This window comes from Chionomys nivalis, chromosome 1, assembly GCF_950005125.1.
Source record: "Chionomys nivalis chromosome 1, mChiNiv1.1, whole genome shotgun sequence".
NCBI lineage: Eukaryota > Metazoa > Chordata > Mammalia > Rodentia > Cricetidae > Chionomys > Chionomys nivalis.
In genome coordinates, this window is record NC_080086.1 from 141153321 (window position 1) to 141168373 (window position 15053).

Sequence of the window (15053 nt, forward strand, 5' to 3'; positions counted from 1 at the left end):
GGTAGAGGCGTGGCAGAGTCTGGTCCTGCAGACTCCGTCTTGAGATCAGAGGGGTAACGAGAATACAACCTCAACCCTGCTTTCCCTAACCCTCCATCCTCCAGAACCCAGAATGGCTCCTGTAACTCCGTTTAAAGTGGCTCCTTCACGTCCCCATAGTTGTCCCATGATCTCCACATCCTCAGAAGTCTCTCTACTAAGGGTAAGACCCTGTGCCCCTAGGGTCTGTCGTGTAGCTCTACGCATTCCGTTAAGACACAAGGGCGTCTGTCATCTTCCCAGACTGGGTGGCATAACAGTGAGACCAATCCCCTCACAGACCAGGATGGGGATTGTATCCTTTTGGGGGATGCAATAGCAACAAAGCAAAAAAAAAAAACCACAGGAAGCCTGAACGACCTTACAAGTTATTGTCCTTTATTTTCTTACCATAAGACATAAGATAAAATTTCAATTGCAAAGAAACATACACAGAGCAGACAGATGTGGGGTCCTTGATCATTGTAGCTAGAGCCAGGTGGGATGGGTCCACCCCGCCCCCTCCAGCATAGTCTCTCATCACCACCTATGACCCTTAGCCATTACCCAGGCAGAAACTGAGAAGCTGGAGGTGAGAGGAGTCCACGTCATTGACCAGGGAGCGGCCGGACATGACCTTGGCTGTTAGGACTGACCCAATATGATCTAGTTGGGCACATGGGTCCTCAGGGTCCTTATCTGTTAAGTGGGCTACAGCGCCTGCTAGGGAGTGGAGACGAGGCTGTAGCCATAGGCCTTCTGACTGTCCTGCTGTTCCTAAGCACCTGAAGAATGTGCCTCTTGGTTTATGTTCACAACACGGTTAAGGGCACGGTGATGGAGCCACTCTGGCCTGATGGGATTGGATGGACCAGCCTAAAGAGCTGAATTTAGGATGCCAGCCCCTGGGCTGCCTGTGCTCTGAACTGTCCTTGGGCTGCAGCATAAGATGCCTCATCGGGTTCATAAAGAAAGAAGACTGTGCCTAGGGTCCCATAGTGAGCTTGTTCAGGCTGTCCAGATTCTGACCAAACACAGACAGCCAGGAGCTCATCAGCCAGGGCGGGAGTGATCTCCTTGATCATGGTGTGAGCCAGGGCACCCAACGCCCTGCATGCCCAGCATGGGCATCTGTCCCAGGATTGCTCCACGTCCAGCTGCTTCCCTCCTTAGACACAGTGCTGCTCAGCTCAACGCTCTTTAATAAACACATCCCCTGAATCTGCATGGGGGCCTGGAAGACTGAAAACACTATCCAGTTAGGGCCATGCTAGATGGATGGGCAGACCAACTAGAGCTCGATAATTGAGCGAGAGCTCTTCCTCCACCACAAGGTGCCCTTCATTCTGCTACTGCAGACCGGCCTAAAGGAGGCCTCTTTGGGTGACTGGCATTTCCAGCACCCTGAACCACATCTCTGTTTCATAGCTCATCCACATGTGCTCATGGGCTGTGGATGTTGGGAAAGAGCTCAGGCCAGGTAGACAGAGCAGTGCTGTCTAGACTATTCCTTCTAGAACCTGTGGTATGTCCCCCCTTATGGATCCCCATAGCTGTTCCTTCCTTGCCACTTGACAGATGTGGTCACTGAAGCCCCAGCACACAGGAACAATTTCAAGGTCCTATAGTGAGTCTAAGAGGAAGGGCCCTAGAGGTAAGATAGACCAAAGGTAAAAGTTTTAGGGGACCTCCTCTCCCTCCAAGTTTGGGGACAAGATGCCTACTCAAGGAAGGCCATGATCAAAGGCACAAAGCCACAATGGCAGAATCCCAGGCACCTAAGGTGGGTGACCTTCTGGGCAACTTTGGGATGAGGGGGACTTTTTAGCACACTCTGAGGGGACACCTAGCAGGCAGGTCCCTCCCTTTCATTCCTCCATGGTGTCAATGGAATGAGGTGCTGAGCTGATAAATCTTGGTCCCCAGGAAGCTCTGAGACCAGGAAACAGAAAGAAAGACAGTGATATTGCTGCCCCAGACGAGGCAGGACCACTCAGGTCAGGCAGGTCTTGGGGAGTGACTTTGGTCAGCCTGTCAGAGTGTCTACAATAGGATTTAAGCCCTCCCCTCCCTCCGCCCATCCCTGCCCCACCCCCATGTGGATGCCTAGGCCAAGCCTCCTCTATTTGGGCTTCATCTCCACCCTAGAGTTGATGTCATCAGCATCCAGGTCGTAGTCCTCCACCTGGCCACTGGTCCACACCTTCATGCGATCTGTGAGGTCGCTGCTGCGTGGGGCCAAGATGAAGTCATAGATCAGCACTGCCAGGGCACCCCCGATGAATGGCCCCACCCAGAAAATCTAGGAAAGAAGCATGAGAGTTTAGGGGACAGCTGGCCGCACCATCTCTTCTCCCCTTGGGGATCTCGCCAAATCAGTCTTGAGTCAGAAGCAGATAGACCAGGCTCCTACTTTCTGATTCCAGGGCCCCCCAGAGTGGGTTCAGACCAGGGTATGTAGTAGAGATACATCCTGGCCTCTTTACCCAACTATTGGCATCTCTGTAGCAGATTACTCCTGAAGATGGCTACTACTCCCTTCCCCCAGCCTTGGAAAGTTCCCAGCAATGGGCTAGTCTAATAGAAGGGTGGCCAGGAGCACACAGACCAACGGTAATTAGAGCTAAAACCTACGCAATGTTTCCTCTGCTCAGAGCTCTGTTTGCAGACATGGGTCCTCTCCTGATCCTAAAAACCCTGGGAGAGCCAACTCTCCTAAGCCCACTTCATTCACAGCCTGGGAAACCAAGGCACAAAGCCTTCCTGAGGTTGCTAAAAGCAAAGGTGGCAGAGCCAAGATTCCAAGCCCACTCTCCACCATATTGTTAGGACAATGGGGGAAGAGCACTGGCCAGGGCTGTAGGCTTGAGCTGCCAGAGTGGAGCCTAAATAGAAATCTTATCGGGATACAAACTCCCTTCTTCATCTCAGGATTTGGTTTCTTGATTTCCTTTGCCATATGTATCTCCCAGAATCTCTGTAAAAGGAAGATAGGCCTCAAGGGTAGGGGTAGAGTTTGCTTCCACCATGTGCCTGGCTGCTCCAGGGTCACTTACCCAGTGGTTTGAGAAGTTGCGGGTGAGCACAGCAGAGCCAAATGATCGGGCAGGGTTGATGCCACAGCCGGTGTAGTCGATCTGGAAGGGGGCATATAAAAAACAGGAATGTAAAGAAAGTGGCAAGGAGATCAGGGAGAGAGAGGAGAGAGAGAGAGAGAGAGAGAGAGAGAGAGAGAGAGAGAGAGAGAGAGAGAGAGAGAGAGAGAGAGAGAGAGAGGAAGAGAAGGGGACAATCAACCCCAGCGGAGAAAGGGGAATGATTAGAAGTCCTTGGGTCCTTTTCCTGGCACCCAGAGCAGGGCAGGTCTGCCATCCCCTACCCATGGTGGAAGTTCCATCCAGAGTACCACAGATACCACACTAGCCCTTCTCACCAGCTGCTTTGACCCTGATCCCCACCGTGTCTCCCACCTCAGAATTCCCCTACTCACCGCGAGCAGGTGTCCCAGGGCCACAGAGAAGCCAATGGCAAGAGGAGCTGAGCCACCTAAGTCACGGCGCCTCCGGTCAGTGGTGGCCAGCACACACAGCACCAGCTGCAGAGTGCCGATGATCTCAATGCCCAGACCCTGGCCAGAGTTCACACCTCGAGCCAGCTGCAAGGGAGAGAAGCAAAAAGGCCCAGTGAGTGGGGCAGGGAGCGATTGTAAGGAGAACCCCAGAGCACTAGGTCCAGGCACCAACAGACAATCTTTAACCCTTTCTTAGCTTTTCACTCAGTTTCTCACTGTGTGTCCCCAGAGGGGCCAGACATACACAGCAGGTAATGAAAATCAGTCCTCATCCCCTCCGACACCTGTTGATCCTCTAGCTTGTTCCCTCGTCCTGTCTAGACCCTGCCTCACTCTGCTCGGAGGCCCAGGGTGAAGCAGGGCCTCCTTGTTGGCTACATGGAGTGCTCATACAGGTGCTTCTCGGACGTGGGAGGTGGTCAGGGATACCTACAGGAGAAGAGAAGCATAGATAGGAGGAGCCAAGTGGATATTGCTTCACCCTTTCAAGCCCAAAGCCTTTCCTATCTCCACTCCCTTTGGCCCCCCGCATCTCCTCTCTTCCCTCTTTTCTCTCCTGGTCCCCGCCCTGCCTTCCCTCTCTTTGGCTCCACGGGCCCCACCACCGTAGTCTGGCTGCCCCTGTGCCTACGCCACTTTTGGAAACATGACTCATGGAAAAAGAAGGGAACGAGAATGGCCACGAAGTCACTGGAGCCCTACCATCTCTGCAGCTGCAGTGAGAAGACCCACAGGGGAGCTGGGCCACGTTGGTGAATATGCCGGCACGTTCTGCCTTCAGTCTGCCTCCCAGGAGGCACAGCTGGGCCCCAGCAAGCTGACACGAAAGGCTCACTTCCAGTTTCCCTACTGGGTGGTGGTATCTCCAAGGCCACCAGGCATTCTGTGGGGTACTAGGTGGGAGGCACACCTCCACTTCTTGAGGGGTTTTCCCAGTTCAGCCCTGAGGCCCTCTCACAAGAACAATTCTCTTCCCGCCTTTGTCTGCAGTGCTGGCTCCCAGAGAATGACTCACATCCCCTCTGCTGCCTTGAAGCCCCAGCTTTGGGCCTTTCCTGACCAACCCCAAAGCTGTGCCCCCCCCCCCCCCGCCGCCAAAGCCCTGTGAGCTTTCTGGAGCAATGCCCATTTATCACCCCACTGATAAGTCAGGCAATCGAGGCAGAACCCAGTGCTCAGGTTCTTACTCTTCTACTTGTTGGCACCACGAACCTGTTTCTCTCTGGGTCTTAGCTTCTCCATCTGAGAAATGGGTTCAAGGTCTCAGCTCTGTCTAGACTCTAGAGCCTCCAGAAGACTCAAGGGTCCCAGGGCTGTCTCAGGCATTTGGTGAAGGTGGCAGAAGCAAGAACTATTGGGAGGTAGAGATGGGTGAGGGATAGCTGGGCTGGTTGGAAGAGCGTGCCTAAAGCTGGGAAGGCTTGATGGAGGAAGGACTAGAAGCCCAGGATGGCTAATTCCACTTCCGCCTGGAAGGCTGTGACCCTCATTTAAATTCATGGCTTCTCTCTCTCCATCTCTTCTTCTCTCTGGGGATGGCCTAATTGCTAGCTGGCAGAAGTCCTGAGATGAGCACTTTCTCACCAATTAATGGAGCTGTCCCTAAGTCTCCTGCTCAGATCCAACCACCACTCTGCCCTTCTCACAGATGTAGCCAGAGCCAGTCCATCTTTCCCCTGCTTCTTAACCACGGTCGATCCCAGGCCATACCCCAGGTACTATTGTCTACACAAAGCAGAGCGGGCAGCTCCAGGCCCAGAGGTCTGAGTCTTCAGGAGGCCTGGGAACTCCAGAAGGTACCTACTCCTGACTGCCAAAAGTCACAATAACACTGGCAGCCTCTCCCTTCCAAAGCCCACATCTACCACCATTCCCAGCAGTCACCAGCTCCCCCACCCACCTCCCGTCTGCGCTGCTAATCACAACTGTTCTCCCACTGCTAATGCACTTCAACTTACATCTGGGAAACCAGTAAGAGGTCAGAGACGATAAAAGTCTGCAGAAACTCCATGTCCAGGAAAGAGAAGGTTAGAAACGTCAAACCGTAGCGAGCGCGTACAGCCCATTATCTTTCAAACAACCGCTTTAATAGTGCCAATCACAGTTGCTGCTGTTTGTCACTGGAAAGGATCCAGGTCAGTACACGCGTGCAGAGTTTTGCCTGGATTTTCACTGGTTAACGTTGCAACTGCAACACTGGGTTTTGTGAGTGGCAGACCAGGCCACGCAGCTCTTGGGAAGCATCTGAAAGCTCCCTACTGAACCCAGGCAAGCTCACGGCTTAAGCCACCTTTCAGACACACCAGCTCTGAGTCTTCCATGGGAGTTGGCTTCTTTCTGCTCCCATCTGCCACGCCCTCATGGAATCATCTGAGCAGCTGAGCATCATGGAGAAGAGGAATCCACCTGCCACCCAGCTGGGTGTTTGTCCCTCCTAACCTGGGAGCCTGAGCGGATCTCTGCAAACCTCCACAGGGAGGCTCATTGCGCAGCACAAAATGAGTTGAAAGTGCACACTTTCCAGAACTTCCAGCCTCTGTGAGGCATCTGAGTCCAACAAAGCTCATAGAGAGAAGGGCCCATGCTTTTACTGTTTAGCTGGGAAAGGATTGGCCGACCTTTGAGACTCACATGTGGAAGGACGGGAGCACCTATGCTCAAGGAGGAGGCAGTAAGGCCAGGACCCTCACCCCAGGCTCACAGGCTAATGTGCTGGTTACCAGGGCACCAGGCCACTGGCTACCAAGGGACCGGGCCGTTCCAAGCTTGGAGTGGGTTGCTGGCAGGAGGTGTGTGTGTGTCCCAGGCCAGGATCGCCCTTTCCATGACATGCTACCTGAACCCTTCCTGCCACTTGCAGGCAGCCTACCAGGAAAACTCACTAAGTCCTAGGCACAGGGCCCTGATTGCCCCTGTGCCCCACCCTTGGGGAGCTGTAGAGTCCAGAGCTAGGCCTGACTGAGGCTCTGCTCTCAAAGAATGGCTTAAGAGACATGGCTGTCTGCCCACCCCCACTGTTTCCAGTACTTGGCACTGGTCCACCAGGGAACGGTGGGCCCCACCTTGTCACCCCACAGCCAGAACTTATATGTGTGCCTGTCTCAGTGTACAGCTGCATGGGTTTGTGGACCACTGTCAGCTGTGTCTGCAAGTGGCATCTGTGCTTTTCGTTGCTTCTCTTTTATTAGACCTTAACAGGTTTGTTACAGAATAATTAAACGCTCTAAGAACTATAAAAAATTTTAGACCTATAGGCAGGAAGAAGAAATTGCTTAGACAAAAAAGTAAATTATTTAAAAATGGAAAGTTACAAGAATCAGATCAAGCTAGTCCCAAAGTGAATGTTTTTCAGCAACCCTCCCCTTAGGAAACGATAGAATGAGGCCATCGAAAAGGCTAATAACATACACAGGCAAGAATCCAGCCACCTAACTAGCTGTACTCAATTAAAGAAAAGGAGGGAAAATCCGCGCCTTGGGATTAGAGGCTTGTCAGTCTTTTGAAGTCCCCGAGGGAAATTTAAACAAGCTGATAGGGTACTGGCCAAGTACTCTTAAGCCGAGCCTGACATTCGCTGTGACTCAAGACACCACGTTGGGCACGCTCTGTGGAGCAGGGGCTCTGCACAGCACAAAGTCCCAGATGTTTGCTGTGTGTTTGCACTGGTGTGTCTGCTGGCGTTTCTGAGTGCGTCACTGTGTCCCTCCTCGGGCTTCACACCCACAGGGGTGGTGCCACTACGAGCTGGAGAAGGGGGGGTGGCCGAGGGAGCGACCCCTCGAGTAAGAAAGCAGCTGGCCTCAAAGGCCTTTTATTTGCACCCAGAACCATTTTGTCTTTCTGACAAGAAACAATACACAAAGCAATGGTTTCCAACTTCCTCTCCTCCTTTTCCTTACCGCAGGGCAGGGAGAGGAAGGGGCTCCTGAGAGGAGCCTTCCCTGCCTGGGCCCCCAGATCCAGGCAGTGTTGAGCGCATGCTCCGTGCCCCATGTCATGTATGTACAAGGCTGTGTACATTTGTGCGGTATACGTGCACTTTGGAGGGTGGGGAGGCAGATTTGAAGTACAGTCCTACCCTAACATTACCCACCATATGACCTTGACAAGGATCCATACCTTTGTTGGGTCTCAGTTTTCCCAACTGTAGAATGGGGACATTGGCCTAGACTCCAGCCCCAGGTGGTCTTCAGATTTCTTCTTGCCAGAAATCAGGTAGTGTCTCTCTAGCCAGCGTCCAGAGACCTGAGTACAAGTCTCCATTCTCGGTGTGGCACAAGGCCTGTGTCACAAACACTCTTGCCCATCTCCACTGTACCTCCACACAGCCAGGCTCTGCTGGAGTAGCTGCCTTGTCAGGTGGGTCCAACCTACATATTTCTAGAGACAGGAGCTCATCTGTTTAGAGGAAACTGCTTCCTGAGTTTAAAACAAACAAACAACAAAATCTTCTTTATACAGAGCAGAATCTCCCCTCTGGAAAGGCTTGACTAAGCTTTCAGACCCCTGAAGGGCTGATCATGCCTGCCCGCTGTCTTTGGTCTGTGGGCTTTAGTCTCAGTCTCAAGGATGCTGAGGAACATAAGTATGGATAACCTCCTGCTCATTTCGCCAGATACCACCCTACTGTGGCAGGGACCTCTTTAGTCTCCAGGAAAAGGTCCAGACAGAGGAGTCCCTGGTCACCATGGAGCCTCAAGGACATGTTCCCGCTCATATCTGCAAGTAAGAGACTCAAGTTTCAACAGTTCCGAGTTCTGAGCCCTACAGCTGCTTCTAAATGGTGGGAACAGGAGTTCCCAGGACCTGAGTTCCTAGGGAACCACTGTGATCAAGAATTTAAGGTGGTTCTGGCACCATGAATGGCTTCCCAGACACACAGCGGGGTGTGTGTGTGTGGGGGGGGTTATTGTGACCTGCCTGGAAAGGCTTGGTGGGTTGCATGTGAGGACACCCTGAGTGGAGCCCTAGAGAGAGAGAATAAACTGTGAAGGGGCTTCCAGATGAACTGCTAGGGGCTGCTCAGGCTAGAGAGGGGAGCACCGGGGCAGAAGGGCTGAGGTGTGGTGGGGTGGGGTGACCTGGGGTGGGAGCAGTTTTCCTCAGACTCCACCTGCATAGACCTTCATGGAGTACACTTTTTCAGATATGTGTTCCATGCAGACCCTGATTTGGGACAAGTGGTCCACACTAGCTGTGCTGCTCAGCAGATGCTGTTGGAGGACCCGGCCTCAGCATTTTTGCGAGAAGGAATGTCTACCCTGTCACAAAGGCTCTACCTCTCCACGCTCTTCCCCTGCCCTCTCGCTCCTAGGTTCTGGCTGGAAACAGTAATTACAGGTCATAGTTTTGCTATCACCCCGTCTCCAGCTCTGTCCCTGGCCATGCTGGACTGGCCCAAGGCATTGGAAAGTCACACCTACTTCGCATAGTTCACTCCTAAATCCCGGGGGAGGCAGTGGGAGGGCTCAACCTGGGGAGGCCTATTGGTAGGAAAGGCCCTCTCTCCTCATTTTCTGAGGAGGCTAACCCCTAAGAAACTAGAAGAGTGAGAACTTAAAACCAAGAGCTATACCATCTGGCATAGCAGGTGGAAGCATTTCCAAGCCTTTGGGTCCTTAATGAATAGGACTAAGAATGACCCCGAAGAGACTAGGTGTGCCCTCTGCCTGTATTCCCCAGGTGGCTAGATGGGGAGGCTCGGGGAACACAGTCCCCTCCGGACGTACTCAGACACCAGCTCCTACCACTTCTGGGGTCCAGCCTCCCATCATGACCCCAGCCTGCCCAAACTCAGTGACCACCTCTAGATCACGGCCTCCCTTGCCCTTTGCTTGAGCTCTGCCCAGAAGCCCCTTCTCAGTCAGCACGTGGGTTCTTACAAGATCACCTCCTTGCAGTTCTCCTGGCCCTCCCATCCTTCCAGTTCAAAAGTTCCCTGGCCCGCCCTGACACTTCTTATCTCACCTGCCTCCTGCGCGGTATCTCGGGCAGCTGTGCTGCTTATCTGGCCCCGAGCCCATGAGCTGCCCAGTGTGGGGAGCCTGGCTGACCCAGCCTTACCCTCAGCAACCCCCCAACAGCCCCCGTCATTTCTGCAGGACGAGGGCCAGAGAGGGGGAAGAATGAAAACAGCCAGAATGCCAGGACTCTAAGGCCCCAGCATCCTCTACTTTCCAAAGATAGCCACACCCTTTTATAATCCTGTTCATGGTTCATAGGTGGGAATCAGGGACATCTAAGTCCCATCAATTGCATGGAGCAACAGAGGCGCAGGTGGCTGACCCTGGGCAGGGAACCTCAGAGCCTCCAACCAAGAGTGAAAATTAGGCTTCAGGTCTTTAACCCAGAAGCCACCAGTGGGTTTATAGGAGGTCCGTGGTCTCTCTCTTGGGCGTTTCCTGACTTAGTCAGGAGAGAGTTGTCCCTACCATGTCCCCTGGGGACACCCCCTGACTCACCCAACCACTTCCTGCCACTTTTCTCTCTATTTTCTTTGAAAATCTCCATGCCAACAACTCACCCCACCCAGGTTTTGGCAGCGGGGTGGGAGTAAGAGCAGAGTAGCTGTGAGAGCTTCTCCTGGGATGCAGAGGAAGGGATTGCCCCTGTTCCACTGTCTGCTTGTCCCTCTAAGGCATGTAGACCACCCCCAGCCCCTCCAGGACCAGGAGCCAGTGTCTGAGAAGAGCTATTTGGCTGGGGGACAGACTGTATGCCAAAAGTCCATGGTTTGGGTGGTTAGTAAGAGTCTCACCACATATTGGTCCCCTCATATGACACTGCCACTGGAAGATCCTCTTAGCCAAGCCCTTCTCGGGTAGGTAATTAGCTCCAGCCAACAATATAAGTTGGTAGTATACAGGTAGCAGAAATGTCACCAGAACCTAGCCCCCATCTCAAACCTCAGGATACTCGGCTCCAAGAAGACTCAGTGGTTAACAGCAAACACGACTTCGGGCTAGGGTCCCTGTCCCCAAGCTGTCCCCACACAAGCCTGGCCCTCCTTCTCCTTCAGTTGTATCCTGCCTGACACAGATCCTGGGGTAACTCTGGAAAATGGAGGGGGCTGCAGAAACTGAAGTGGGGTGTAGCCAGTTTCAGGTGCCTCTGAAGCAATCACATTCTGCCTCTGCCTTGGATGACATATTAGAGAATGCAAAGCCCTTGCCAGCAAGGGCAGAGGTCTTGCCTGTCACTTGACTTGGAAGGGACAAGAGTTAGGAGTCTCCACCACCTCTTTCCCACAGGGACCCTTCATTGCCTCCATACCCCCAGCCCCCAGCTCAGTGGGAACTTGAGCCTTCTCAGAGGAATTCAGCAAGGCACCTAGCCCTGCTCCTATTGGAGAGACTGGAGTCTAGAGGGACGCAGCCTATCTAATTCTGTTCCCCGCACCTGCTGTAGCCAAGTTTTCTCCAACTAAAGTCTAAACTCCATCCACAGGGCTAATCTTCAATCTCCAGTTGAGCAGAGGCTGACTTAAAAGCGTGATCCTGAGGTGTCACTGTGACACAGACGTGCTCATCCCCGCAGCGGGAGCCACATCAGCTGCCCTCTGCACCAGACTTTCACCTCCCTCCCTGTCTGCATCTCCAGCACTTGAACTTCGGCTGGGAAATGAGAGGAAATCCATAACCATCCAACTCACAGGAGCCACAGACCGCTCCCTTGCCCCTGTCCCCACGCACCTGCCCTGCCGAGGTCCAGCCAGCTTCGTTTCTCTGGGGCTGGTTCCTCTACTCTGCCTCTAGTCTCTGTCTCTGGTGAGGGATTCCAGCCTATTCCCGCCTGAGACATTCTCCACCCTTACTCAGACACTCCTACTAAACTGGTCCCCATTAAACCCAAGTGCGCTCGGCATGGGCACTGAGCTAAGAAGATGGGAAAGGTCTGTGGCCAGGCTGCCACCATCAGGACCAACCACTTAGCAGTTATTTTGAACAGCTCCCATGCAGTTGTCAGCATCTGCTTATCATCCAAGTCAGGAACGATGGGCACAAGTGGTTACACACTCGCAAATGCACCATCAACTTGAAAGTAGCGTACACAAGTTCAGGACCCGTGTAGACACGTGCACAGCTTCACTCTCACCTCCACACACAACAAGCAGGCATGGCACACCATTCAACTGCCAAGGACTGAAGAGCTGAGCCCTTCTCCTGAACTGTTATCTAGAAAACTCTCCCAACAACTCCTCAAGTTTGTCTGATTATTGGGGACAGAGGAATGAAAGAGAGCTGTCTCCTGACTTTCTGGGAAAGCTGACTTGGGGACCTGAGTGTGGACCAGGGGCTGCTTAGAAGCCCAGGCAACTTCATAACGGGGTCATGCTCAGATACTTGCAAAAGTGAATTTAAACATGATATATAAAGTGGACTTGGGATAGTAGGTAGAGGTTGCCTAGGGCACAGGGCTGCCAAGGAGGGAAGTGGTTTCTCAGGTAGAACAGAGGAGGGCCAAGAAACTTCAGTGGGGGGGTGGAGAAATGCTGGCACACAGCTCGCTGCCCCCTCAGTTCTTTCCTGGCAGTAGATACTCTGCAGGGGACTTTGGCACAACCCTTAGTGACTAGCTCACCCATGCCCACAGCACCTGGCAGCAAACAAACCCTGCAGCATACTGGGTTCCAGCCCTAGCACTCGGTGTGACCCCAGCAACCCTCATCATCCTCTCTGTTCCTCAGTGTCCCCATTGTGCACGAGGCAAATGGAGCCAGTGCCCTCCCAAGCCTGAGACACCCCACTCACGTCATTGCGGCCAAGGGAGTTCTCAGGTAGGGAGGAGGTGATGCCCGAGAGGATGGCAGTGGCGACGATGGCCCCCACACACTGGGCAATCATGTACATGACAGCCCGGAGGATGCTGATCTGACAACTGAGCAGGAGCCCCAGTGTGACAGCTGGGTTGAGGTGAGCGCCACTGATGTGACCCACACTTTGGGCCAGAGTGGCAATGCTCAGACCAAAAGCCAGCGACACCTTCACGTTGTCCTGGACCAGTGTCTGGTTCCTCTCCAGTGGGTAATTGAAGCCTAGGGCAGAGCCGATGCTGATGAAGACGAAGAGGGTCATGGCCAAGAACTCGGCCACCACAGCCCTCCAGAAGATCTTCTTCTTGAATTCACTGGCCATGCTGGCAGGTGGTACAACTTAACTGCTGGATGCCTGGTGCTTGACTCCCTCCAAGAGCTGAGCCACAGCCTGGGCTGGGCCTATTTATAGGGCTGGGTGGCGGGGGGAGCACAAAGGGAGGAAGGGCCTCTCCTTGCTCCTGTCCCGCCCCACACCACACGGGCCTCCTCTCTGCGATGGATGCAGACAGGGCTCTGCTGTCTGCCTGCCAACTTTTCTCCTTCCTCCTCTCCCCCTCCTGCCCTCCCTTGCTCCCTCCACCCGCTTCAGCCCTCGGCCCTGCCCAGCCTGAGGAGGCAGGCAGAAGGCAGCCGTTGCTCTAATAGGCTTTGGGAAATTCTTCCAAGCTGGCCCTTCTCAGGGGGCCAGAGAAATCCAGGTGTCCCCGCCCAGCCTGCAAAGCTCAAGGGTGCCTGAGGGCAGAGCCAGGCACTCTAGAGGGGGTGGGGAGTAGGAGTTGACTGGACTCTCAGGATGGACGTTGCCCTCCCTGGAGGTGGCACCCAAACCCGCCTGCCTGTCCCATCCGACTCTGCGCAGTTACTAATCTGAAGTCCTCAGGCTCAGGGATCTGAGAGCCAGTCTGACCTCCAATGTCCTGGCCTGGGCCGAGGGGCTGCATGTCACTTTGGGGATGTTCCCTCACCACCCAGGCCTCAGTTGATTGGTGTTGAGAAGCTTTCTTGGAGTCACCTACCATTTTCCAGACAAGGATGGGCCTGGGCCAGGCAAGGCCTGGGATTTGGGAATGCCCTCCCAAATCCTCACACTTAAAAAAACACTTTGAATCAATGATTTGAGAGACAGAGAGGGAGAGAGTGGTGCTTGGTTGGTTGGTTTGTGTGTGTGTGTGGTGTGTGTTTTGTGTGTGTGTGTGTGTGCGTTGTGTGTGGGTTTTCTCTAGTAGGCAATGGAGCTGGCAGGTCACTGGGGAGATAGAAGGAATGTCAGCTGGACCTGAGAAGGGGAGTAAGGGAGACACACACGGCTGGGGCTAAGAGACAGAGATGGTATGACAGACAGGGCAGCGGGAAGCTTTTCTGAGTGAGTGTGGAAAGGGAAGGAGTTTTTCCCAGCCAGGGAGACAGCAGGAAGAGCTAGGGTCATAGCTCGGGGTAGACTACTTGTCTGGGTACAGGCTTCAATCCCCAGCAACACAGAAAACATGAACAAAACACAATACTTCAGAAACAGGAAGGGCAAGCAGAGGGGACATTTGGCTGAACCGGAGTCGGGGTACAGAAACGAAGGAAGAGGGAGGTCAGAGACCTCCAACAGCAGGAGGTGCTGCAGACCCCACACCCACCCTGCTCCCTGGACACCCCCAGAATCCAGAGTGAAGGACCAGAGAACTGGTCACTTACGTACTGTGTGAGTGTGCTGGAAGATGAACCAGGCCCAACAGGGGTGGGGCGCTCTCTGTGGCCAAAGGGCTGGGCTTGGGATAATCAGGTCCCCCCTCTTCCCACCTCAGTCCTTCTCGGGATCATTGACTTCTTACCCATTAGACCTGGGAAACCAAGTGAGAGAGAACATCTTCGAACCTGACTTCGATCAAGGTGGAGCAGGATAAATGCGTGGATCAAGCACCGTCTAAAGTGGGGTCCACCATACAGAGCATGATACTGTCTCCCAAGGGCCACCTGTGTCCAGCTGCATCCCTGGTGCTGGATGTGGCCTGCAGGGATTGTGGTATGTTTCATGTTGGGAATGTGTTCACTGCCATGCACCTAAATTCTTACAAGGCCAAAAGGGAGGCGCTCAGGGCAGAACGGTGGCACAGAGGGTGCTTGGTTCCCTCTGCCCAGGCGGTCTTGGCAGCTGGAGGTAATCAAAGGTTTGTTAACCCTCTAGAGAGGCAGCCAGTATGACTGACCACCTCCCAGGACCTCCACCACATCCTTTATTCTTAGAGGTTTCCCTATGGCCTGACAGTGGCGTAGCCATTCAAGGAACTCATTCTTCAGTTCCAGGGGCCTCTAATCAAAGATCAGGCTGCAAGGCTAAGATCTTACGCTGTCTGGCTCAGGGACCCGGTCAGGAAGATTCTAGAAAAACAGTAGGAAGAGCACTTTCCAGAAGCTGGTGTGGCCAGGCAGCAGAACAGCACAACAGAACCAAGTGAGGAAATATGAGCCTTTTTGTACCTAAGTATGTCCCAGGAGGTTATGGCAGTGTCTGCAGACCAAGTCTACTGTGGCTGAAGTACGTGGTGCGTGCATGTGTGTGTGCGTGTGTGTGTGTGTGTGTGTGTGTTTGCGCGCGCGTGTGTTGGTCCTTGGAAACGAACACATTCTCTAGCACAGGTATTTTATTAGTGCTGATAGCAT

At 53.6% G+C, this 15053-nt stretch overlaps 1 protein-coding gene across 1 annotated transcript; it reads right to left on the reverse strand.

The window, feature by feature from the left end:
* Positions 1-442: 442 nt before the first annotated feature.
* On the reverse strand, positions 443-12795 carry Aqp1 (aquaporin 1 (Colton blood group)). The gene is made up of 4 exons (XM_057792779.1): positions 12340-12795; positions 3509-3673; positions 3075-3155; positions 443-2320 (listed from the first exon to the last, which is right to left on the reverse strand). Exons 1-4 carry the CDS (start codon positions 12721-12723, stop codon positions 2141-2143), a joined length of 810 nt encoding a protein of 269 aa, XP_057648762.1. The 5' UTR covers positions 12724-12795; the 3' UTR covers positions 443-2140.
* Positions 12796-15053: the final 2258 nt, after the last annotated feature.

Coding starts and splice junctions, on each gene's coding strand:
- Aqp1 (XM_057792779.1), bottom strand. CDS start 12,723: ATGGCCAGTGAATTCAAGAAGAAGATCTTCTGGAGGGCTGTGGTGGCC. Junction 3,674..12,339: donor ACTCCCTTGGCCGCAATGAC/GTGAGTGGGGTG, acceptor TCTCCCTTGCAG/CTGGCTCGAGGTGTGAACTC. Junction 2,321..3,074: donor GCAACTTCTCAAACCACTGG/GTAAGTGACCCT, acceptor CTTCTTTCCTAG/ATTTTCTGGGTGGGGCCATT.